The sequence below is a fragment of the Procambarus clarkii genome, chromosome 63 (genome assembly GCF_040958095.1).
Source record: "Procambarus clarkii isolate CNS0578487 chromosome 63, FALCON_Pclarkii_2.0, whole genome shotgun sequence".
In the NCBI taxonomy this organism is placed as follows: domain Eukaryota; kingdom Metazoa; phylum Arthropoda; class Malacostraca; order Decapoda; family Cambaridae; genus Procambarus; species Procambarus clarkii.
In genome coordinates, this window is record NC_091212.1 from 15,732,366 (window position 1) to 15,759,533 (window position 27,168).

Consider the following 27,168-nt stretch of genomic DNA (forward strand, 5'->3'; position numbering starts at 1 on the left):
CATTCTTTACTGTTACAAAACAGAGCTTACTTTCATAATATTCTCTACCACTACAATACAATACCTCTTTACCTCTACAATATAGTGCCTACTTTCATAATATTCTCTAGCACTACAATACAGTGCCTACTTTCATGATATTCTCTACCCTTTCAATACAGTGCCTACTTTCATAATATTCTCTACCACTACAATACAGTGCCTACTTTCATGATATTCTCTACAACTACTATACAGTGCCTGCTTTCATGATATTATCTACCATTACAATACAGTACCTACTTTCATGATATTCTCTACAATACAGTGCCTACTTTCATGATATTCTCTACCACTACAATACAGTGCCTACTTTCATGATATTCTTTACAATACAGTACCTACTTTCATGATATTCTCTACCATTACAACACAGTGCCTACTTTCATGTTATTGTCTACAATACAGTGCCAACTTTCATGATACAGTAGAACCTCGAGTGACGACCTCAAATGGCTACCATTTTGGGTAATGAACGCCCCGATCGCCGACAATTTGTTTCATTAGGCGACCGTTCGTTTGAATATGTATTTATTTATATACAAGAAGTTACATTGAGGGTTAACAGAGAATATAGAAAATAAGCTGACTTAACATTCTTGTAAAGGCACTAGCACGCACATGCGCTTCGGGCAATAATGTCAACAACACATGGTAGGGGTCTGTGGCTGCTTCTCGCACATTCTTGGACTCCTCCAAAGATGCAAATAAATTATTTATTATTTTTCTTTGTGTACAGATGCTATTGATGCTGGGATGTTGCAAAGCATTGACTTTTTGTAGAAAAACGAAATGAATTTTTTTAAAGAAAGAACAAATATCAAAAAGGTTCGTTCGGTGTTTGTCAGGTAGGCTGCTCCATGTTTCTTAAATAAAAAAAAAAAAAGTTGAAACTATTTGAAAAACGGACAAATGCCATAAAGGTTTGTTCAGTGTTTGTCGGGTAGGCTGCTCCGTTATTGAGAAATAAATGAAAATTCAAAACAAATGAAACACATTTGAAACAAAGATTGTCATAATGGAGCAGCCTACTTGACAAACACTGAACGAATCTTTATGGCATTTGTCCGTTTTTCAAATTGTTTCAACTGTTTTTTTTATTTTTTTTTATTTAAGAAACATGGAACAGCCTACCTGTTGAACACCGAACGAACCTTTTGCTATACAAAAAATGAAAAAAAAAATTGAACAAATTTGAAGAAATAAAAATGTCATAAGGGTTTGTTTAGAGTATGTAAGGTGGGCTGCTCCATTATTTAAAACATTGAATATCATATTGATATTTTTCGGTGGTAGAACGGATAAATTTGATTTCCATTATTGTCAATGGGGACATTCGTTTTGTATGATGTCCGTTTCACATGACGATCATGGTGCCGAAACGGATTAAATTCGTTATTCAAGGTTCCACTGTATTTTCTTCAAAACAGTGCCTACTTTCATGATATTCTCTTCCATTACAACACAGTGCCTACTTTCATGATATTCTCTAGCACTACAATATAGTGCCTTTTTTCATGATGCTCTCTACCAATACAATACAGTACCTACTTTCATGATATTCTCTACCACTGAAATACAGTGCCTACTTTTATGATGTTCTCTACCACTACAATACAGTGTCTACTTTCATGATATTCTCTACCACTACAACATAGTGCCTACTTTCATGTTATTCTCTACCACTACAATACAGTGCCTACTTTCATGATATTCTCTACCATTACAACACAGTGCCTACTTTCATGATAATCTCTTCCATTACAACACAGTGCCTACTTTCATGATATTCTCTTCCACTACAACACAGTGCCTACTTTCATGATATTCTCTTCCAATACAATACAGTGCCTACTTTCATGATATTCTCTTCCAATACAATACAGTGCCTACTTTCATGATATTCTCTTCCACTACAATACAGTGCCTACTTTCATGATATTCTCTTCCACTACAATACAGTGCCTACTTTTATGATATTCTCTTCCACTACAATACAGTGCCTACTTTCAAGATATTCTATACCACTACAATACAGTGCCTTCTTTCATGATTTTATCTACATTATAACACAGTGCCTACTTTCATGATATTCTCTACTATTATAACATAGTGCCTACTTTCACGATATTCTCTACCACTTCAATACAGTGCCTACTTTCATGATATTCACTACAATACAGTGCCTTCTTTCATGATATTATCTACCACCACAATATAGTGCCCTACTTTCATGATATTATCTACCACCACAATATAGTGCTTACTTTCATGATATTCTCTATCACTACAATATTGGGCCTACTTTCATGGGATTTGCTACCACTACAACACAGTGCCTACTTTCACAATATTCTCTACCACTACAATACAGTGCCTGTTTTCATGATATTTTCTACCACTACCACTGGGTGCCCTCTGGGAGTGCACCCAGAAAGTTAGGCAAAACAAAACAGACTACTATCTGGTTAACCTGTGCAATATATGTCCTAAAAAAACAAAATAACAACTCTAGAAATAAATCAAACAAGCAACACTTTATGCAACTAGCACTCCTGCTCATTAGTGCTACCCTGCCCCCCCCCCTTCTTTTGAGGGGGAGGGGAGCATGCAGCCCACCACTCCAGTTCTTGAACTGATGTGCTGGTGGTCAGACATCATCTCTGGTCTCAATTACTTGTTCTGGATTTTTGCCATGTGGCTGTTCCAGCTGTGTGTGTGGTGTGGTGGCCAGGTGTCTTTAGTGTACAGGAGCAGCATGCACCTAGGGTTATTTTCCTTTAGAGGCTTTGTAAGTACAGAAGAACCTCGAGTGACGAGCGCCTCAATTTTCGAGCATTTTGGGTAACGAGCCCGCAGATCGCCCATAATTCGTCTCATATAGCGAGTGCTCGTTTGAATAACAACAACGCCACATGGTGGGGTCGCGTTGCTTCTCGTACATTCTCAGACGCCTCCGACGATGCAAATATATTATTTTCTTTTGTTTAAAGATGCTAATGATGCTGGGATATAAAGGGGTGTCTGCTGTGATATTGCAAAGCATTGACTTTTATGTAGAAAAAGAAATGAAATTATTTGAAAAACAGCAAATGTCAAAAAAGGTTCGTTCAGTGTTTGGCAGGTAGGCTGCTCCATGTTTCTTAACACTTTCGCCCACAGACGATGCAGCATTGCATCTTCCGTTTAGTAGACGGACTTCCACTAATGACGCAGCATTGCGTTGTCTTTCGCGGCAAATTATCGGCAGTTTCGGAAGTGGTGCGCCCCGGTTTTGGACATTATAGGCATATACTCGTGTAGGGAATTTCATTGCGAACACAATGATAGCAAAATGAAGACCTAGGACCAGAATTAAGGTAACAAAGTTGAAAAGAGTATACAGTACAACCTCAGTTCAACGTACCCTGATTCAACGAATCTCCAGCTGGTTTGCACACTTTTCAGGCCGGATTTACTCACCAAGTTTGACTAACAATGGTTCGCCGAAGCGGGGGATCCGCTTCCGCCGACCGAATCCAGGGATCCCTTCACGATGGTTGTACTCTTCAAGTCACTGGTGTTGTCCCGTCTCAGGTACTGCTCAGTACTCGCTAACCCCCTTTTGTCCCCCTCCCTGTTCAGCTCGTTGTTGCCGTGAGGGGGCTGCCGGAGTGTGATGCTCCTTGGGACAGTCCCCTGTCCTTTTGTAGCTTTGTGCTCCTGCTGCTTTCCTCTCTAATTGTGCTGAATGATTTCCTTTTCCTTCTGTTTCGTTTTTCTCCCCCCCTCTTCTCCTATCTGCTTGTCGTTTCCTGCCGACCTTTTGCTTGAGGAGGCATACTCTTGCATCCATAGAACTGTAGTACCCAATGTCGAGAGTGAGGGGAACTTTTTATTGTCAATCCTCCTTTCGTCACTGAACCCGATCTCGACGGACTGGCGGTTCTTAACACTATTGGTAACTTTGGACCGGACTCTCATCCATTATTTCTCTCTTGAATCCTAACTTTGGACCGGACTTGTGTCCACTACAAAAATATTTGTATAAAATTCATTTTTTATCCAATCAACCTAGGGATAGTATCAAAATAAGCGCCTTTAGAATGCGCACAATTTGATACCAAAATGAAAGATGTAACATGAAACTTGATGTCTGAACACATATGATTATAAATAGGTTTTTGGTCAAAATTTTAAAATACTGTATTTGTTAAAATTCTATTTATTGTGCTATTATATCGGGACTAGTTTTAAAATGCGCGCCTTTACGTCGCGAACAATTTGATACCAAAATGAAAGATGTAACACAAAAATTTATGTCGGAACACTGGAAAGATATAATTTTGTGATAATGAGCTTCCAGAATTAAAATATTTGTTAAAATTCCAGTTATTGCTCTATTATTATGGGACTAGTTTTAAAATACATGCCTTTTTATTGCGAACAATTTGATACGAAAATGAAAGACGTAACACGAAAATTGATGTTATCAAACTGAACGAGTATACACATTAGGTTGCAGTGTACAAATTGGTGCTCGTTCACGGGTAACTTTAGGTTTTTCTGCGGGGAGGCACTCCAAACTTTTGTACATTATATTCATACACATCTGTAGGGAATTTAATTGCGAACACAATGATATCAAAATGAGCAACGTAGCACGAGAATTAACCCTTAACATGCTCGGGGTTTAATATCCTGTCATCCCCACAGGCGCATGTCATTTTGAAAAAAAAAAAATTATTTTTTCTTCCTAACCTGTTAATTTGTGTTCACTGATCACGGTAAAAATAATAAAAAAATCATAAGTGGCATATATTGCCCGCTATAGGGCGGGGAAGTCTGGCAAATTATAGGTGCTGACTCAGCATGCGTCCCAGCCGGTCTGTTGCTCCCCAGCTGTCAGGCCAGAGTTGCCACAAAGAGATAATTACCTAATTATTTCATTGTCTCTGATTGATTTTTCATAGTTTTTTGCTGTAATATTATTCAATAGTGTGTAGTTTGATATATTTATATAATAAAATGAGTGAATCATTGCTGTACTCAAAAATATGGTGTGCATATTGTTGATTCAATTATGTTCATCAATCGGTGAACAAATACTTTGTCGGTTATTACACTATGAGCACAGGTTATATATAAGTATCTGCATGTTTTGTTCACTATAACGAACCACTAAGTAGCTATTATGAGTCAAAAAGTAACAAGGAGTGACCGCCGTGTACCAGCCAGCCACTCCCGCCCTCCCTCCAGTCATCTGATTCACCCACATTCTCCTCCCACAATACTGTTTTTGCTATAATTCACTATATGCAGATGTTATATATAAGTATCTACATGTTTTGTTCACCATAATTGTACATCTAAGCTTGTATGGTGAGTAAAGGCACAAAGACGTAGGACCTTACACAGTCAGCTGATGGCTGCTGCCCTCAAGGCCAGACGCACTAATATTTCTCCTCCAACAATACTGTGTGGTGTTATTACGCTATATATCTTATATACAGACGTTATATATAAGTATTTACATGTTTTGTTCACCATAACTGTACATCTAAGCTTGTATGGTGAGTAAAGGCACAAAGACGTAGGACCTCACACAGTCAGCTGATGGCTGCCGTCCTCAAGGCTAGACACACTAATATTTCTCCTCCAACAATACTGTGTGGTGTTATTACGCTATATACACACATTATATATAAATATCTACCTGTTTTATTCACCATACTTGTACAAATAAACTGGTATGGTGCCCGAAGACCATCGTGGTAACCAGTAAACAACACCGTCGTCTGCACGGTGGCATCATGCAGACGACGCCACCGCCCTCACCAAAATGGCGGCTCCAAACCTTCTCTTGCTGTTTATACCCTCTATACACACATTATATATATAAGTATCTACATTTGTGTTCACCATAGCGAACCACTAAGCTGGTATGCTGAGTGGAGTCAATAAAAGGTGGCCACACACAGTCAGAAGACAACGCCACCATCATCCCTCCCACAGCATTACTCCTCCCTCCATGGCGCACAGCGCTAAATATCACCACAATCCTGCTATTATCAGAACCCTGGTCAGTTTTATCACAGTCAGGGGTTTTCTGTAATAATATCATCGCTACATAATAGCATGAACAAGTATATTATGGCATTTTTAGGCGATGTTGTGGTCACAAGCTGAACAGCAGTGCTGTTAGCTCATGCTGCGTGCGACAGGCTTGGTTGTTCACTCAATACTGAGGCCAATAACACCCGAGAGTTTGGCCCACGATTTAAAAAAAAAAAATGGCGTCTGTTTACAAGAGCCCTGATGAAGGTGTTTCTTGAGGTTATCTTGAGATGATTTCGGGGCTTTAGTGTCCCCGCGGCCCGGTCCTCGACCAGGCCTCCACCCCCAGGAAGCAACCCGTGACAGCTGACTAACACCCAGCTGTGTGGAAACAGGCTATTATAGTTCCAATCTACAAAAGTGGCAGCAGGGAAGACCCCCCCCTCAATTATAGACCTGTATCATTGACAAGTGTAATAGTGAAAGTATTGGAAAAACTAATCAAAACTAAATGGGTAGAATACCTGGAGAGAAATGATATAATATCAGACAGACAGTATGGTTTTCGATCTGGATGATCCTGTGTATCGAATTTACTCAGTTTCTATGATTGAGCCACAGAGATGTTACAGAAAAGAGATGGTTGGGTTGACTGCATCTATCTGGACCTAAAAAAGGCTTTCGACAGAGTTCCACATAAGAGGTTGTTCTGGAAACTGGAAAATATTGGAGGGGTGGCAGGTAAGCTTCTAACATGGATGAAAAATTTTCTGACTGATAGAAAAATGAGGGCAGTAATCAGAGGCAATGTATCGGACTGGAGAAATGTCACAAGTGGCGTACCACAGGGTTCAGTTCTTGCACCAGTGATGTTTATTGTCTACATAAATGATCTACCAGTTGGTATACAGAACTATATGAACATGTTTGCTGATGATGCTAAGATAATAGGAAGGATAAGAAACTTAGATGATTGTCATGCCCTTCAAGATGACCTAGACAAAATAAGTATATGGAGCAACACTTGGCAAATGGAATTTAATGTTAATAAATGCCATGTTATGGAATGTGGAATAGAACATAGACCTCACACAACCTATATATTATGTGAGAAATCTGTAAAGAATTCTGGTAAAGAAAGAGATCTAGGGGGGGTTACCTTGAGGTTACCTTGAGGTGCTTCCGGGGCTTAGCATCCCCGTGGCCTGGTCGTCGACCAGGCCTCCTGGTTGCCGGACTGATCAACCAGGCTGTTGGACGCGGCTGCTCGCAGCCTGATGTATGAGTCACAGCCTGGTTGATCAGGTATCCTTTGGAGGTGCTTATCCAGTTCTCTCTTGAACACTGTGAGGGGTCGGCCAGTTATGCCGGGGTGGTTCTAGATAGAAAACTATCACCCGAGGACCACATAAAGAACGTTGTGCGAGGAGCCTATGCCACAGTTTTCTAACTTCAGAATTGCTTTTAAATACATGGATGGCGATATACTAAAGAAATTGTTCACAACTTTTGTCAGGCCAAAGCTAGAATATGCAGTGGTTGTGTGGTGCCCATATCTTAAGAAGCACATCAACAAACTGGAAAAGGTTCAAAGACATGCTACTAAGTGGCTCCCAGAACTGAAGGGCAAGAGCTACGAGGAGAAGTTAGAGGCAATAAATATGCCAAAATTGGAAGACAGAAGAAAAAGAGGTGATATGATCACTACGTACAAAATAGTAACAGGAATTCATAAAATCGATAGGGAAGATTTCCTGAGACCTGGAACTTCAAGAACAAGAGGTCATAGATTTAAACTAGCTGAACAAAGATGTCGAAGAAATACAAGAAAATTCACTTTCGAAAATGGAGTGGTAGACGGTTGGAACAAGTTAGGTGAGAAGGTGGTGGAGGCCAAGACCGTCGGTAGTTTCAAAGCATTATATGACAAAGAGTGCTGGGAAGACGGGACACCACGAGCGTAGCTCTCATCCTGTAACTACACTTAGGTAATTACACTTTGGTAATTACCTGGTGCGTGGAGTGCAAGGTGTCCACTTTGCCCCATTGGCTGTTTCGCAGCATATCACACACTCTCGGAGTACTGAGTATGTGTATAGTGTGTGATACTGTACAATGTGTATATATAATGTAAATATAAATATAGCTGCGTGATATATTAGAAATAAGTGCAGGAAAAGTGTACCTTTTTTGTGATGCATGTAACACAGTACCTACGGACAGTACGGATGTTCTACTGCCATAATATAGTGTACGTGTTCACCATACATCGGTTCAGCACGTAAAATGTAATAAATTGCATATGGAAATGTGCGCAAAAATGTGCAAAAATTTATTCGCGGCAACTCGCACGCCCTGCCCCGAGCGCCCCACCGGCCCCGGGAGCTTACGGCACGGGCGCACCGGGAATGATGACGTCACGCGCCACCTTACGGACCCCATAGCAGCCAAAGTAAGTACAATTTCGACATTCCGTTGCTATACCCATATACAGGGAGGGGTTTTTGACACTTTCAGAACAAAAAAAAAATTTTCCCGAGATTTTATTTCTTGCGCACTGGGTGGGGTGTCATATTTGGAGGCCGCGCAGTTAAAGGGTTAAGTGGCTCCCGGAACTGAAGGACAAGAGTTACGAAGAGAGGTTAGAGGCATTAAATATGAATATGCAAAAACTAGAAGATGGAAGAAGAAAAAGAAGGGATATGATCACTACTTACAAAATAGGAACAGGAATCGATAAAATTGATACGGAAGAATTCCCGAGACCTGGAACTTCAAGAACAAGAGGTCATAGATTTAAACTAATGAAACAAAGGTGCCGGAGAAATATTTTGTTGCACTGTTGGAGACTTTTATAATGTGTTGCACTGTTGGTGACCTTTATAATGTGTTGCACTGTTGGAGACCTTTATAATGTGTTGCACTGTTGGAGACTTATAATGTGTTGCACTGTTGGAGACCTTTATAATGTGTTGCACTGTTGGAGACCTTTATAATGTGTTGCACTGTTGGAGACCTTTATAATGTGTTGCACTGTTGGAGACCTTTATAATGTGTTGCACTGTTGGTGACCTTTATAATGTGCTACACTGTTGGTAACCTTTATAATGTGTTGCACTGTTGGAGACATTTATAATGTGCTACACTGTTGGTAACCTTTATAATGGAAATGGTAGAAATTTTTGTTTCGCTGCATATAATTGAATAAGGTTTTATCTGGTAAAAGACATTACAGGAAGTAATTCCCTGTAAGATTAAGGATCCACCTGTACATAATATTTTTATTATTTTATGCACAACAAAAATTTTCCGAGAGCTTGTTCTAGCTTATCAAGGCATTTAACCATATTTTTCACAGTTCAATTCAACACTGTGTCTGAGAACGTGTCTCAGTGTAAAATTGGGATCATTCCTTATCATGTTTTTGCTCTACTTATGACTTATGAAGGAATGTGTTCTTACAAGTATTAGATCACCTTACCTTACACCTTACCTTCTGTAACTTTTGCCTTGCTCTTATCTTCCTCTGAGATTTCCATCTCCTCACCTCTCTCTTGCCTACTTAATGCCCTTGCCTCCCATCACAATCGTCTCATCACAATCAACTTGATAATGGTCCAGGACGGACCAAAACGTCGTCGTTTCTTCAATTTCTAGTGTGTGGTTTGGGCAACAAAAAGTATTAGATGTTCTATTAGGTAATTATTGTAGTGTCAGGATATTTTTATACTATAAACAACTATTGGACGTGACTCTTTAGCCATTATTAATGATGTGCTCTTTTGTCTTGACAGCTTTCTGCTATGTACCTCGACACAACTCTATTGGCTGCAATGCAAAAGAGGGTAATCCTTTTGGACCTTTCTGGGATACATTCGATGTAGATTTTGTTGGTTCGGAATTTTATCGTGGTCTCAGCTATGATGTCCACTACCAGAATATGGCTGAGCAGTGGAATGATCTCTACCCAGCACAGAAATGGCCTGGTATGTATTATATATTTGGTAAAAATTTAATTTAGTTTTCCCAGTTTTGTATTTTTCTGGGGAAAGCCCCGTCAGCTCCCCGGAGCTATCCAGGTTGATATGCTAATGTCAGACTTTGGCATCAGTCAAGTGTATGGAGTTTTGTGGGCCTACCAGGGACCACAAGCCAGAACCTGGCCCCCCTCAGAGAGGTATGGGGAGCAATGGCCTATAGAAACCTCCGTGTGGTTGGAAGCATTCTATGTCTGCCATCAACCGGGTTAGGCACCCAGAAAGATAAGCGTTCCAAAACAAACCCCGATTCTGGTGAAAATTGCTACAAAAAGCTGAACAAGTGTATAGAACTCCGTGAACAGAAACGGGCAAATGAGTATGTCACACGTCACCGCACTGCCGTCTGTGCAGGTTCCCCCTCCCAAGGAAGGGAAAAGGGGAGCCCCAGACCCCACATGCCCCAGGCCCCATCTACACCTCAGTTCTGAGGCTGGATATCAAAAACATACGGAAACCGCCAACTAGGGGGAGGGAGGGAGGGTTGCCGGGGAGCCTCTGGGACTTGCCCAGAAAATGCTGTTTAATTACATTCAACGCTGGTTGTTTGGGGGGAGCCCCGTCGGCTCCCCGGAGCTGCCTACCCCACAGATGAAAACCATAGGGACTTACCCAGGAGGTGGTCACTGCTCACTCCTCAACGTGAAGTCGAGACAACTGACTGCATACGCCGATCCAAAGCGACACAGGCCCGACTAGGCCCAAGAACGTTTACCAAGTAACGCGCAGCCAGGACCCTGTTAGACCTCCAAAAACCCCGCCCCCGAATGTTAACCCAGGACATACTGTAGTTCCAAAAACATCAGCAAAAGCTGCAAACTTGCGAACGTCATGGGCACGGGGATAGACCTCAGACGGGCTAGACCGAATAGACCGAGTCACGGACGCGATGTCTCTTGGCTGGGGTTTTGCGACCAGTGCTCACCAGGCCAGCCAGGGGAGGTGGGGTCTGTCCTTCTGTCGGGCCCATAGCACGGTGTGGGAGTTCACGGCGGTGTGGATGTTGCTCAGGAGGGTTCGGGTCACTTGCGGATCGACGATCCAGCTCCATTCGGATTGCTCCCCGGTGGTTCATTGCCTGAATCGCGGGGGTTCGATGCGGTCCTTGGCTCTATGGGGCCAGTGGCTTCGGGTGACTCGTCTGCTGAGCTCTTGGGGTTTGGATCTCCTGGCCGTTCACGTTTGGGGAGTGTCCAATGTCCTAGCGAATGGCAGGACGTTGTATCCCGGAAATCACCCGAATCCCCATCAAATTGGAAAGAGGACGACAACAAGTAGAAGCCGCCTGCAAAAACTGAGAAACAACTGTGTCCGAGAACAATGACAAACTGAAAGGAGATGAAAATTTAAGAGCCAGGGCCCACGTCAAATCAAAAGAGAGAATGAGGACAGCCTGCCAACACGCGAGGCAAAAAACAGAGACACTGCCTCCCGGGGAATAGGCGCATACACTTTCAACAAAACCGCCGACATGCTAGCAGCCGAGGCCAACGGCTTGGCACTCTACACCTCCATATCCTCCACAAGGCAGTCCGAGGATAGCTCGAAAAGGGAAAAGAAAGGCAGCACAGAAGCCAGATGACCTCGAGTACGAAGATCCTCCGCAACCAAAACAGCCGAAAGGGGGGGGGGGGACCTAAGCGTGCAACTGGAGCAAGCCAGCCTCAGAGGAAGCACAGGTGGTGTAAAGGCATGCAATAAGGTGCTCAAAGTCCCCCTTCCCCCAATAAACCTGTAACACACAGCTGTAAGCGCCCACCAATCCAGCGTGCAGGTACGACAAAAACCGTGCAACGCCCTAAGCGATAAAAAACTGCGTTCTGTAAGCCAGGAAGATGCCAGAACCTCATAAAGCACCCAGTATGGAAAAAAGGATCTGAACTCAAGAGTGACCTGGTCCATCACACAGGTAAAGTCCGGATCAGAGGCAGGATGAAATGGGGCCCCAGCACCAGAGGAAAATCCCCCTCCCCCAAGCCCTGGAAGCCTCAAATCCATGCTATGGAGAAGAACTGGTCTCCACGCCAGGGAGCTGGTGGCTGAGCGGACAGAACACTGGACGCATGATTCTGTGGTCCTGGGTTTGATCCCGGGCGCCGGTGAGAAACGATGGGCAGAGTTTCTTTCACCCTGATGCCTTTGTTACCTAGCAGTAAATAGGTACCTGGGAGTTAATCAGCTGTCACGGGCTGCTTCCTGCGGGTGGAGGCCTGGTCGAGGATCAGGCCGCTGGGACACTAAAGCCCTGAAATCATCTCAAGATAACATCAAGATAATGCCCTCCACCCTGTTGAAGAAAATGTAGAGTCCAAGGAAAAGGCAGTAAAGAAGGGGATTTGCTGGGACGACCCAGAAACCTTATCTGGAGGATCAGGGTCAAAGGCCTCTGTTTCCGCATCGAATGGGGCAGCCCCCGGGACCACCCGAGTCTCATCCCCAACTAAACCATGCCCCGACTCCGAAAACCTCAGACGTTTGGGAGCCGGTAGCAGGGGAGGAGGAGCAGTGCGAACCACGCCCACCGGGGAAGGACTCGACGGTGAGGACTGAACCAAGGTCGAAGCGACCAACGCCCCCAAATCTGGGTCCCTAAAAAAGGTGGGGGGGGGAGCAGTCCCGGGGCATTCAAGTGGGTGACCAACTTGGCGCGTTGCACCAACAAAAACCGAGCATGCAATACGACAGCCTTTTGACCCCTAAAATGTCCCGCCCAAATATTGACCCAACAAGCAGCTTGATGGAGACAAAACAGATGTTTGTCACCCTGAGACAAGGGCAACAAACAACCTTCAAACTCGCACAAGGTGAGATGGGACTTGGAAGGCATAACCATTGTCACCCGAGCCCTGACAAGGGTGATCCTGTGGTCCTGGGTTCAATCCCAGGCGTCGGCGAGAAACAATGGGCAGAGTTTCTTTCACCCTATGTCCCTGTTACCTAGCAGTAAAATAGGTACCTGGGTGTTAGTCAGCTGTCACGGGCTGCTTCCTGGGGTTGGAGGCCTGGTAGAGGACCGGGCCGTGGGGACACTAAAAGCCCCGAAATCATCTCAAGATATGGGTTTCTTAGGGCCCGGTCGTCGACCAGGCCTCCTGGTTGCTGGACTCATCAACCAGGCTGTGACTCATACGTCAGGCTGCGAGCAGCCGCGTCTAACAGCCTGGTTGATCAGTCCAGCAACCAGGAGGCCTGGTCGACGACCGGGCCGCTGGGGACACTAAGCCCCGGAAGCACCTCAAGGTAACCTCAAGGTAGGCCCACAGGAGTAGGTGTCCCTATGGAAGGCTCGGGCACCGGTGCTGCAAAGCCGGTTGAGCCCTGTCTATTTACCGGATAAACTGTCCCCTGTGAAGGAAGCAACCTCAGGCATCAAGAGGAATACCACCAAATGGAACTTAGGCATGCCTAATAGGTAGCCATGCAGCCTTCCACCAGGCAAAATAGAACACTAAAAGAAATAAAAAGAAACCCCAAGAGCACCAAAGCAACAGGAGGCCAGAGAGAGACCACTGCGGAGGGAGGCCGCTGCTAGTATGCGAACTGCGCAGCACCGTGAGCTCCAACCAGCAACAAACACACTATCCAGGGCCAAATGAAAGCACCAAGGCCCCGCTGACCCTAAGGGTGAGGTCGATGCCAAGCGACAACAACCCTTATGAGTCTGAGAACTGGAAACGGGGGAAGATAACCCAGAGACCCGAGGGAAGTACTTATAGATAACCCTAAGCACATGCAGCCTGAAGTACCGCTTACTCCTAGTCAACGCCCCAACACACAGCTAATACAACCACAAGGGTAAAATCCTGATAGGAAAAATGAGGCCAGAAGAGACGTCAGCCCCAGCCGGCTTCAATCGATGAACTAGTGAGCATGCGGCCGATTGGGTGGGGGTGGGGGGGCTCTGTTCGGTCTTGGGATGCAATTTTCTACTAACTAGTTGGGGTCTGTTTTGGGGCGCATACCTTTCTGGGTGCCTCACTCCATTCAGTGGCAGACATGACTCTCAAAGAGTGAAGTTTTCATAGGCCATTGCTCCCTGTTCCTCTCTGAGGGAGCCATGTTCTGGCTCGTGGTTCCCGGTAGGCAGAACTCCATTTGACCGAAGACCTAGACTATTATAGCTAATATCAGTTCAATAGCAACAGGGAACCTCTAGGGCTCGCCTAGAAAACGGTATTTCATTACATTCAATGCTGTTTCTGTGGAGAGCCCCTTTGGCTCTCGCCATTTTGAGATGTGTGTGTGTGCGCACCTAGTCATACTGGTGGAAGAGAAATGCGTGTGCCTGGTTATGGTGGAAGTGCTGATTATCAAAATAGAGATCCTAAATGTAGTTATTGTCCATTGTATATAAGTCACTGGAGGCAAACCCTCAGCAGTTTAAAGACCAACTAATGAAAATAGAGCACTGCTTGGAAAACCTCACAAATCATGCCCCGAACATCATCTTGCTTGGGGACTTCAACCTCAATTTGATACCAACGATTGTTGGTATCAAATTGATGTCTGATATACGATTTGATACCAACATCAAATCGTATATCAGACATTCATCTGGATTCTGGATTTTGAAGAAGCCATAAACAGTATGCCTATGCACTCTGCACCAGGCCCGGATTCTTGGAACTCCATATTCATCAAGAACTGTAAAAAACCACTATCGCAGGCCCTTCACATTCTATGGAGACAAAGCCTAGATACTGGTGTTATCCTTGACATGCTGAAAACAGCAGAGATAGCACCATTTCATAAAGGAGGAAATAAGGCAGAGGCAAAAAATTACAGACTGATAGCACTAACATCGCACATCATAAAAAATTTTGAGAGAGTGCTCAGAAGTAAGATCACAAAATACATGGAATCACAGCATCTCCATAACCTCGGACAACATGGTTTCAGAACAGGACGCTCTTGCCTGTCACAGTTGCTGGACCAAATGATATGGCATTAGATGCTATGGAAGACAAACAAAATGCTGATGTAATTTACACAGATTTCGCAAAAGCTTTTGATAAATGTGACCAGGGTGTTATTGCACATAAAATGCGTTCAAAAGGAATTTCCGGAAAGATAGGCAGATGGATATACAATTTCCTGACTAACAGAACCCAATGTGTAATAGTCAACAAAATAAAATCCAGCCCATCAACTGTGAAGAGCTCAGTCCCCCAGGGTACTGTGCTTACTCCAGTACTTTTTCTCATCCTCATATCAGACATAGAAATGAACACAACCTATAGCACTGTATCATCCTTTACAGATGACACTCAGATCTTCATGAGAGTAGGCAACATAGAGGACACGGCAAACCTCCAATCAGATGTAGATCAGGTCTTTCTATGGGCTACAGAAAATAATATGGTGTTTAGCGAAGATAAGTTCCAGCTCATGCGCTACGGAAAAAATTAAAATATAAAAACTGAAACCACGTACAAAACTCAGGCAAATCATAACATAGAACGAAAAGGCAATGTAAAGGATCTGGGTGTACTCATGTCGGAAGACCTTACTTTTAAAGAACACAATAAAGTAGCCGTCACAACTGCAAGAAAAATGGCAGGTTGGATAACAAGAACTTTTCACACTAGAGATGCTGCACCGATGATGATACTTTTCAAAAAGCTTGTGCTCTCTAGAATGAAGTACTGCTGCACAATGACAGCCCCTTTCAAAGCTAGAGAAATTGCTGACCTGGAGAGCGTGCAGAGATCTTTTACTGTTAGAATCCACTCGGTAAAACATCTAAACTACTGGGACCGACTAAAGAGCCTAAATCTGTATTCCCTTGAGCGCAGGCGGGAGAGATACATAATAATCTATACGTGGAAAATAATTGAGGGGCTGGTTCCAAACCTGCACACAGAAATAACATCACATGAGACCAGAAGACATGGCAGGATGTGCAGAATACCCCCGTTGAAAACCAGAGGTGCAACAGGTACTCCAAGAGAGAGAACTCTATCAACATCAGAGGCCCGAGACTGTTCAACACGCTTCCTCCACACATAATGGGTATAACTGGCAGACCCCTCACAGTGTTCAAGAGAGAACTGGACAAACACCTCCAAAGGATGCCTGATCAACCAGGCTGTGACTCAAACGTCAGGCTGTGAGCAGCCTGCATCCAACACCCTGGTTGATCAGTCCAGCAACCAGGAGGCCTGGTCGACGACCGGGCCGCAGGGGTTGCTAAGCCCCGGAAGCACCTCAAGGTAAGGTAAGGTCATACTAGGTGCAAGAGAGATGTGTACCTGGGCATACTGGTGCAAGAGAGGTGTGTGTGCTTGGTCATACTGGTGCAAGAGAGATGTGTGTGTGTGCCTGGTCATACTGGTGCAAGAGAGGTGAGTGTGCCTGGTCATACTGGTGCAAGAGAGAGGTGTGTGTGCCTGGTCATACTGGTGCAAGAGAGATGTGTGTGTGCCTGGTCATACTGGTGCAAGAGAGAGGTGTGTGAGTGTGTGCCTGGTCATACTGGTGCAAGAGAGAGGTGTGTGAGTGTGTGCCTGGTCATACTGGTGCAAGAGAGAGGTGTGTGAGTGTGTGCCTGGTCATACTGGTGCAAGAGAGATGTGTGTACCTGGTCATACTGGTGCAAGAGAGGTGTGTGTGTGCCTGGTCATACTGTTGTAGGAGAGATGCGTGTGTGCCTGGTCATACTGGTGCAAGAGAGGTGTGTGTGTGCCTGGTCATACTGGTGCAAGAGAGAGGTGTGTGCCTGGTCATACTGGTGCAAGAGAGATGTGTTCCTGGTCATACTGGTGCAAGAGAGGTGTGTGTGCCTGGTCATACTGGTGCAAGAGAGGTGTGTGTGCCTGGTCATACTGGTGCAAGAGAGGTGTGTGTGTGCCTGGTCATACTGGTGCAAGAGAGATGTGTGTGAGTGTGTGCCTGGTCATACTGTTGTAGGAGAGATGCATGTGCCTGGTCATACTGGTGCAAGAGAGAGGTGTGTGCCTGGTCATACTGGGTGCAAGAGAGGTGTGTGTGCCTTGTCATACTGGTGCAAGAGAGATGTGTGTGTGCCTGGTCATACTGGTACAAGAGAGGTGTGTGTGTGCCTGGTCATACTGGTGCAAGAGAGGTGTGTGTGCCTGGTCATACTGGTGCAAGAGAGAGGTGTGTGCCTGGTCATACTGGTGCAAGAGAGGTGTGTGCGCCTGGTCATACTGGTGCAAGAGAGGTGTGTGTGCCTGGTCATACTGGTGCAAGAGAGATGTGTGTGTGCCTGGTCATACTGGTGCAAGAGAGGTGTGTGCGCCTGGTCATACTGGTGCAAGAGAGGTGTGTGTGCCTGGTCATACTGGTGCAAGAGAGGTGTGTGCGCCTGGTCATACTGGTGCAAGAGAGGTGTGTGCGCCTGGTCATACTGGTGCAAGAGAGGTGTGTGTGTGCCTGGTCATACTGGTGCAAGAGAGGTGTGTGCGCCTGGTCATACTGGTGCAAGAGAGGTGTGTGTGCCTGGTCATACTGGTGCAAGAGAGGTGTGTGTGCCTGGTCATACTGGTGCAAGAGAGATGTGTGTGTGCCTGGTCATACTGGTGCAAGAGAGATGTGTGTGTGCCTGGTCATACTGGTGCAAGAGAGGTGTGTGTGCCTGTGTTACGGCCCTATTGGGTCGCAACTGGGTTCTCCTCTGATGTGATTAGAGTTCGTGTATCCGGCCCCAAGTTAGTAGTGGCTTTCAAAGGGTGTGTTCTGTAACGCAAGTAAATTAAAGGGGAAGGGATACAAATGCTCAGATATCTATATATAATCACCACCACCATAAATAAATATATAAACTGTCACACAGGGGGTATAAATACACAATGTACAGAATCGTCTTCCTCTGAAGACACGGGATGCTCCACGGTGCTCACGATGAGTAGCCCTGGTTCTCTTCGTCGTGGCCCACGATGAATCCTCCGATTCTTTCGGCGAATCTACCCCGGCCACAGGCCAGCCAAATCACAGTCCCACTGGGTGCACCGTCGTGGAGGCCTTCAACCACAAATCCAGCCTGTAGCTGGCAGGTTCCGATCAGCTCTGCTGTGTAGGCCACTCCACGATCGATACTAGGGTTGCGAGCCCTAGGCAGGAGCCTCGTGTGATTCCGCAGATCACTCTCCTCTCTCTGCACCACAGTGGCCAGTCTCTCCCACCAGCCAGCCCCCAGATAAGACGATTCCTGGTACTGCCACGTCACAGGCAGGCTAACACACTCAACAGTGTTCGTCCGGGGGTGGCTCACAGCTTCTGCAGCAAACACGTGGAGAGACTATGGCTGCCTTGGGTAGACTGCCTCACCGTCCAATCCAGCAGTCCCAGGTCGACTCTGTAATCAGACACGTCATCAGTACTAGGGACACTCTAGGGCACCTCACTAACAGGCTTAGACACAAACTGCCCACCTATCCACTCCATAGATGGCGTTGCTGTCTAAGCGTCACCTCACCAGAGGTCAGCAGCGGCTATGTTATGAGCTGATCAAGACGGGAAACCAGCCCCTGTGGCCGGTATATCCTGCCCTCACTAGATGGCGCTGTCCATTTGGAGGGGGTTTCGGGAGCAGACTCACAGATGGCGATGTCGTCACTGCTCCGTGCTCGGACGCTGGACTCGGGTTCGTAACAGCCTGGTCATACTTGTGTAAGGGACAGGTGTGTGCCTGGTCATACTGGTGGAATAGAGATGTGTGTGCCTGGTCATTCTAGTGGAATAGATATGTGTGTGCCTGGTCATACTGGATGCAATAGAGAAGGTGTGTACGCCTGGTCATACTGGTGCAATAGAGGTGTGTGTACGCCTGGTCATACTGGTGCAAGAAAGGTGTGTGCGCACCTGGTCATACTGGTGCAAGAGAGATGTGTGTGTGCCTGGTCATACTGGTACAAAAGAGATGTGTGTGCCTGGTTATTACTGGTGTAAGAGATATGTACTTACCTAGTTGTGCTTGTGGGAGGTTGAGCTCTGGCTCTTTGATCCTGCCTCTCAACTGTCAATCAACAGGTAATTACCTAAGTAATTACCTAAGTGTAGTTACAGGATGAGAGCTACGCTCGTGGTGTCCCGTCTTCCCAGCACTCTTTGTCATATAACGCTTTGAAACTACTGACTTTACTGACTGACTGTACTGAGGTGTACAGGTTCCTGAGCCTACTGGGCTGTATCATATCTTCACTTGAAGCAGTGTATGGAGTCAGCCTCCACCACATCACTTCCTTATGCATTCCATTTGTCTACAACTCTGACACTGAAAAAATTCTTTCTAACGTCTCTATGGCTCATTTGGGCACTCAATTTCCACCTTTGTCCCCTAGTGTGTGTGCCCCTTGTGGTAAATAGCCTGTCTTTATCTACCCTATCAATTCCTCTGAGAATCTTGTATGTGGTGATCATGTCCCCTATAACTCTTCTGTCTCCCAGTGACGTGAGGTTTAATTTCCGTAGTCTCTCCTCGTAGCTCATACCCCTCAGTTCGGGTACTAGTCTGGTGGCAAACCTTTGAACCTTTTCCAGTTTAGTCTTATGCTTGACTAGATATGGACTCCATGCTGGAGCTGCATACTCCAGAATTGGTCTGACATATGTGGTATATGAAGTTGCTGAAAGATTCCTTACATAGGTTTCTAAAGGCCGTTCTTGTTAGCCAACCTGGCATATGCCGCTGATGTTATCCTCTTGATATGAGCTTCAGGGGACAGATCTGGCGTGATATCAACCTCCCAGGTCTTTCTCTCTTTCAGACTCTTGAAGGATTTCATCTCTCAAATGATACCTTGCATCTGGTCTCCTGTTCCCTACACCTATCTTCATTACATTGCATTTGCTTGGGTTAAACTCTAACAACCATTTGTTTGACCATTCCTACAGCTTGTCCAGGTCTTCTTGCAGCCTCAAGCTGTCCTCCTCTGTCTTAATCTTTCTCATAATTTTGGCATCGTCAGCAAACATTGAGAGGAATGAGTCTACACCCTATGGAAGATCATTTACGTATATCAGAAACAGGATAGGTCCGAGTACAGAGCCCTGTGGGACTCCACTGGTAACTTTATGCCAATCTGACGTCTCGCCTCTCACTGTAACTCTCTGCTTCCTATCGCTTAGGTACTCCCTTATCCACTGGAGCCCCCTACCAGTTACTCCTGCCTGTATCTCCAGTTTATGCATCAGCCTTTTATGGGGTACTGTATCAAAGGCTTTCCGACAATCCAAAAAAATGCAGTCCGCTCATCCTTCTCTTTCTTGCTTAATCTTTCTCACCTGATCGTAGAATTCTATTAAGCCTGTAAGGCAAGATTTACCCTCCCTGAGCCCATATTGATTGGTTGCCACGAAGTCCCTTCTCTCCAGATGTGTTACTAGGTGTTTTCTCACGATCTTCTCCATCACCTTGCATGGTATACAAGTTAAGGACACTGGCCTGTAGTTCAGTGCCTCTTGTCTGTCACCCTTTCTGGGGGGAGGCCCTACGGCTCCCCAGAGCTTACCAGGCTGATATGCTAATGTCAGACTTTGGCATCAATCACGTGTATGGAGTTCTTATGGGCCTACCGGGGACCACGAGCCAGAACCTGGCCCCCTCAGAGAGGCAAGGTGAGCAATGGCCTGCCTATAGAAACCCCCGTGTGGTTGAAGCATTCTATGTCTGCCATCGACCGGGTTAGGCACCCAGAAAGGTACGCGTCCCAAAACAAACCCCTAGTCTGGTGAAAATTGCAACCAAAAACCTAACAAGTGGATAGAACTCCCAAAACAAAAACGAGCAAACTAGTATGACATCACCCAGCATCGTGCCGCTGTCTGCGCAGCTCCCCCCACCCCAGGAGGGGGATGGGGTAGCCCCAGACCTACCACGCCGCCGATCCACACCCCAATTCTTCGCTGATGCAAATGGCACCGGTTGTGTGCTCCGGCTCCAGTGGTTGTTTCAGCACTGTACCTAGAGTGTGGTATTTGTCTTCTAGGTGGTGCGTGAGCCGGAAGTGAGTCTCGAGTCCTCAGGCTGCATGCGCTTAGGGTTCCCTTCCCTAGGTGCCCTGTAAGTACTGCCCTTGGGGCTTGGGGTTACCTTCCACAAGTTCTTTGGGTCCTGCTTCTGCTAGGCTGTTTGCTGCTCGGTTTTTGGCCGCCCTTTGTGTGATAGGGGGGTTCTGTCTCCCTGTTCGTCTTAGGGTAAGGGGCAGTTTGCACTGGCAGGGCGCAGGGTGCTGTGCAGCTTGTTTTCACCAATCATAGCGGCTGGCTCTGTTCTGCCTGGGTACGCTGTACTCTTGCGGGGTTTTCTTTTCTTTCTGTTTGTCTACCTGGTGGGGGCTATGCTTTTGGTTGTTTCCTCCTTTAGTGCCTAGTCTTCCTTCTTCCGGTAGGTTCCCCCTACTAGGTCCCCGTGAGTGTACACATCCCGGGGGTTCAGCCCTTAGAATGTTGTTTGGTAGCCATGGGCGCCGGTTAGCAGTACCCTGCCTGGGATTACCTGAGCGAGAGTCCTCTTATAGTAAACGCTCGGGACCCTGGGATACCCCTAGGGGAAGCGTGGGCCCAATAGATGTGGCTCCGAAGTCCCCCCCCCCCCCGTCACTTTGTGCGAGTTCGAGGGTTGCTCTGTCCCCTTGTCTCAGGGTGACTCTCACAGTTTTGACGGAGGGTTGTACTCGTCAAGTCACTTGTGTTGTCCCATCTCAAGTACTGCTCAGTACTCACTTCCCCCTTCAAACCAGGAGAGATTGCTGAAATAGAGGGAATACAGAGAATATATACGGCACGCATAGATGTGATAAAGCACCTAAATTATTGGGATCGTCTCGAAGCTCTCCAAATGTACTCACTAGAAAGTAGACGAGAGAGATACCAAATAATATACACATGCAAAATATTGGAGGGCCAGGTCTCTAATCTACACAGTAAAATAACAACATACTGGAGTGAACAATATGGAAGAATATGCAGGGTAGAACCAGTGAAGAGCAGAGGTGCCATAGGCACAATCAGAGAACACTGTATAAACATCAGAGGTCCACGGTTGTTCAACGTCCTCCCAGTGACTATAAGAAATATTGCTGGAACAACCGTGGACATCTTCAAGAGAAAACTAGACTTTTCTAAAAAGAAGTTCCGGACCAACTGGGCTGTAGTGGGTATGTGGGCCTGCGGGCCGCTCCAAGCAATAGCCTGGTGGACCAAACTCTCACAAGTCAAGCCTGGGCTCGGGCCGGGCTTGGGGAGTAGAAGAACTCCCAGAACCCTATCAAGCAGGTAACCCTGGTCATACTGGTGGAAGGGAGACGTGTGTGCCTGGTCATACTGGTGGAAGAGAGATGTGTGTGCCTGGTCATACTGGTGTAAGAGAGGTGTGTGTGTGTGCCTGGTCATACTGGTGTAAGGGATACTTGTGGTTCTGGTCATACTGGTGGAAGAGAGATGTGTGTGCCTGGTCAAACTGGTGTAAGGAATGTGTGTGTGCCTGTCGTACTGGTGTAAGGAAGATGTGTGCGCCTGTCATACTGGTGTAAGGAAGATGTGTGTGCCTGTCATACTGGTGTAAGGGAGATGTGTGTGCCTGTCATACTGGTGTAAAGGAGATGTGTGTGCCTGTCATACTGGTGTAAGGGAGATGTGTGTGCCTGTCATACTGGTGTAAGGGAGATGTGTGTGCCTGTCATACTGGTGTAAGGGAGATGTGTGTGCCTGGTCACACAGAAGTAAGAGAGATGTGTGTACCTTGTCATACTGGTGTTATTGAGACTTGTGGTTCTGGTCATACTGGTGTAAGGCAGATGTGTGTGCCTGGTCATACTGGTGTAAGGAAGATGTGTGTGCCTGGTCATACTGGTGTAAGGGATACTTGTGGTTCTGGTCATACTGGTGTAAGGGAGATGTGTGTGCCTGGTCATACTGGTGTAAGGGATACTTGTGGTTCTGGTCATACTGGTGTAAGGGATACTTGTGGTTCTGGTCATACTGGTGTAAGGAAGATGTGTGTGCCTGGTCATACTGGTGTAAGGAAGATGTGTGTGCCTGGTCATAATGGTGTAAGGAAGATGTGTGTGCCTGGTCATACTGGTGTAAGGGATACTCATAGTCCTGGTCACACAGAAGTAAGGGAGATGTGTGTGCCTGGTCATACTGGTGTAAGGAAGATGTGTGTGCCTGGTCATACTGGTGTAAGGGATACTCATAGTCCTGGTCACACAGAAGTAAGGGAGATGTGTGTACCTGGTTATACTGGTGTTATTGAGACTTGTGGTCCTGGTCTTACTGGTGTAATGAAGAGACTGGAGTTTAATCCAGCCAGGAATGTCCTCTTGAAGATTCATTCATATAAGCGCAAACGTTTCCCAAGTGATACTTGGCCTCAGAAAATCACCAAGCATCTTTTTCACTAACCACTAATTGGCTCACCCTGTCATAACAACATTAAGCCAATCTTTTGCCTCTATCATTAAAAAACGAATTCACAATTGCATGCAGGAACACAATAAAAACATATTCTCTTGTAAACTGGCCTTCCAATCCCAGTGTTAAAACTTCTCTTCCATATGCATCTCCAATTGCTGAAATATTATTGAAAGAGTATGCGAGAATACCAGCATCCACAGACCTTGCCTGACTCGACCCATCACACTCAATGTGCACATTGTACCCCCTCTGTGATATTATTATACCACCTGTGTAATCAGTACACTCCCTGTGTACCTGCTAAGCCTAGCTATACTCATTACATTCCTATACTAATATTCTTTACAGTACTCATTACTTCATCATGTATTAATTGTACTGTACTTCCATGTCCTTGTTTCACCTCCCAGTATTCATTACATATGCTGAGAGGTGGGGGGTGGGTTGAAGTGGGAGGGTTTTTTAATGCCGAACATAGTAATGTAGTTGTTAAATGTCATTGTAGTTAGCAGACATAGGAGGATGCACAATATTATATAAATTGTGATGCTTGCATTTTATTATACTTCATGATGTTTGTTTTCAGTGTTGGCCTTCACTGGTGCCCCAGCAACTTTTCCAGTTCAAGAAAGTAATAGGCACTTGCACAAATATCTTGTCTGGAGTGACAGTATACTAAGTAAAGCTCAGCGGGTTATTTCCTCATTGCCAAGAGGGCCATTTATTGGTATACATCTTCGAAATGGAATAGACTGGGTAGGTTGGAAAGTTTAAGGAATTATGTTACACGTGAAGTTTATTGATGATGGACAAATTCAAGCTATACTGTATGAGAAATTTGAGTCATTGTGTGTGTCAGTTTTTATGGAACTTCCCAAATCTTTATGAACTTCACCCCAAGTCTCAGGTCCATAAATAAACCTCTATGAACGTCTCTCCAAGGAGTAGTCCATAAATATACCTTAATGAACTTCTCCCCAAGGAGTAGTCCATAAATAAACCTTAATGAACTTCTCCCCAAGGAGTAGTCCATAAATAAACCTTAATGAACTTCTCCCCAAGGAGTAGTCCATAAATAAACCTTAATGAACTTCTCCCCAAGGAGTACCATAAATTAACCTTTATGAACTTCTCCCCAAGGAGTAGTCCATAAATATAATGCTTCCACACTGTCTTACGTAACAATAATTTGCCTGTTCTTTACCTGCTGGGTCATACCTGTTGGTCATCATAGAATCGTTCTAGTATGTAATCCTCTCAATTTTCTTTTTGTTAAATAAATTGGCCACTCATTACTTGCCCCCTTCTTACCTCACTCTTATACTGTATATCTTCCCCAAGCCTTCATCCACCCATCATCCCTACATTGTTAACTATTACATCTGGTCCACTATACTACCCAACACCTGACACATTTGGTGCACTATATTACCCAACACCTGACACATCTGGTGCACTATATTACCCAACACCTGACACATCTGGTCCACTATACTACCCAACACCTGACACATCTGGTCCACTATATTACCCAACACCTGACACATCTGGCCCACTATACTACCCAACACCTGACACATCTGGTGCACTATACTACCCAACACCTGACACATCTGGTGCACTATACTACCCAACACCTGACACATCTGGTGCACTATACTACCCAACACCTGACACATCTGGTCCACTATACTGCCCAACACCTGACACATCTGGTGCACTATACTACCCAACACCTGACACATCTGGTGCACTATACTACCCAACACCTGACACATCTGGTGCACTATACTACCCAACACCTGACACATCTGGTCCACTATACTGCCCAACACCTGACACATCTGGTGCACTATACTACCCAACACCTGACACATCTGGTCCACTATACTGCCCAACACCTGACACATCTGGTGCACTATACTACCCAACACCTGAAACATCTGGTGAACTTTACTACCCAACACATCTGGCCCACTATACTACCCAACACCTGACACATTTGGTGCACTATACTATCCAACACGTACATGATTCTGACAACTATACTACACAACACGTACCTGATTCTCTGACAACTATACTACACAACACATACATGATTCTCTGACAACTATACTACACAACACGTACATGATTCTCTGACAACTATACTACACAACACGTACATGATTCTCTGACAACTATACTACACAACACGTACACGATTCTCTGACAACTATACTACACAACACGTACACGATTCTCTGACAACTATACTACACAACACGTACACGATTCTCTGACAACTATACTACACAACACGTACACGATTCTCTGACAACTATATTACACAACACGTATATAATTCTGACAACTATACTGTACTACACAACACGTACATGATTCTCTGACAACTATAGTACACAACATGTACACGATTCTCTGACAACTATACTACACAACACGTACATGATCTCTGACAACTATACTGCACAACACGTACACGATTCTCTGACAACTATACTACACAACACGTACACGATTCTCTGACAACTATACTACACAACACGTACACGATTCTCTGACAACTATACTGCACAACACGTACACGATTCTCTGACAACTATACTGCACAGCACGTACACGATTCTCTGACAACTATACTACACAACACGTACATGATTCTCTGACAACTATACTACACAACACGTACACGATTCCCTGACAACTATACTACACAACACGTACACGATTCTCTGACAACTATACTACACAACACGTACACGATTCTCTGACAACTATACTACACAACACGTACACGATTCTCTGACAACTATACTATGCAAGACGTACATAGCAAGGAAAATTTGTTAAATGTTTATCTTCCTTCAAATAGCTTCTATCACTGTAAAGTTGAAATGTAAAAAGCTAATTATGTTACTAGTTGATATGTGGCATACAAATGAGTGGTCAGATTAGCTTAATGTTTTTGTCCCTTTGTTTTATATCATGGTATTTGTTCATAAATACTAGAAATTGTCATGGCCATTTGTAAAGTGTATATAATATATAATTATGGATATCATTAGAAATTCGGCTCACTGATATAAACCCACTCACAAAATGCTCAACAATTTTATTTAAATACTGTACTGTATTTTTCCTTATGATTTTTATTTATGTATAAGTTTTGTTTTTAGGTGCGTGCGTGCGAGCACGTGGAACACAGTCCGAACCTTTTCTCAGCGCCTCAGTGTTTGGGATACAGGAATGAGCATGGAACAACAACATTGGAACTTTGCCTTCCTTCAGAAAATACAATTATTAAGAAGTTAAAGCGTGTTACTAAATCCATTGGTGCAAAAAGTGTTTTTGTTGCATCAGACAATGATTTTATGGTTGGCAAGCTCACTCAAGCATTAAGAAAGATGAAAGTAAGTTTGAGCTGATTGTTTTAAGTGAAATGTGGAGAATTAATTTACAAAATAAATAATTTGTTATTGAGATAAGTTTGTTACTTTATCTAGTTCAAAAAATATTATAATCACCACACTACCAACTGTATACACAAAATCAAATATTTCTGGGGGAGCCCCTACTGGTTCCTGGAGCTATCCAGGCTGATATGAATATCCCTAACTTTGACATCAGTCGATGTGGGTGGAGTTCTAGGCCTACTGGGAACCACGAGCCA

General features: G+C 44.9%; 1 protein-coding gene across 1 annotated transcript in view; it reads left to right on the plus strand.

The window, feature by feature from the left end:
- Positions 1–27,168, plus strand: part of O-fut1 (O-fucosyltransferase 1) — a 63,335-nt gene that overhangs the window by 25,167 nt on the left and 11,000 nt on the right. The window contains exons 4-6 of the mRNA XM_045760633.2: positions 9,870–10,061; positions 24,079–24,248; positions 26,675–26,908. Coding sequence (XP_045616589.1) covers positions 9,870–10,061; positions 24,079–24,248; positions 26,675–26,908 — 596 coding nt within the window. The remainder of the gene's footprint in view (positions 1–9,869; positions 10,062–24,078; positions 24,249–26,674; positions 26,909–27,168) is intronic.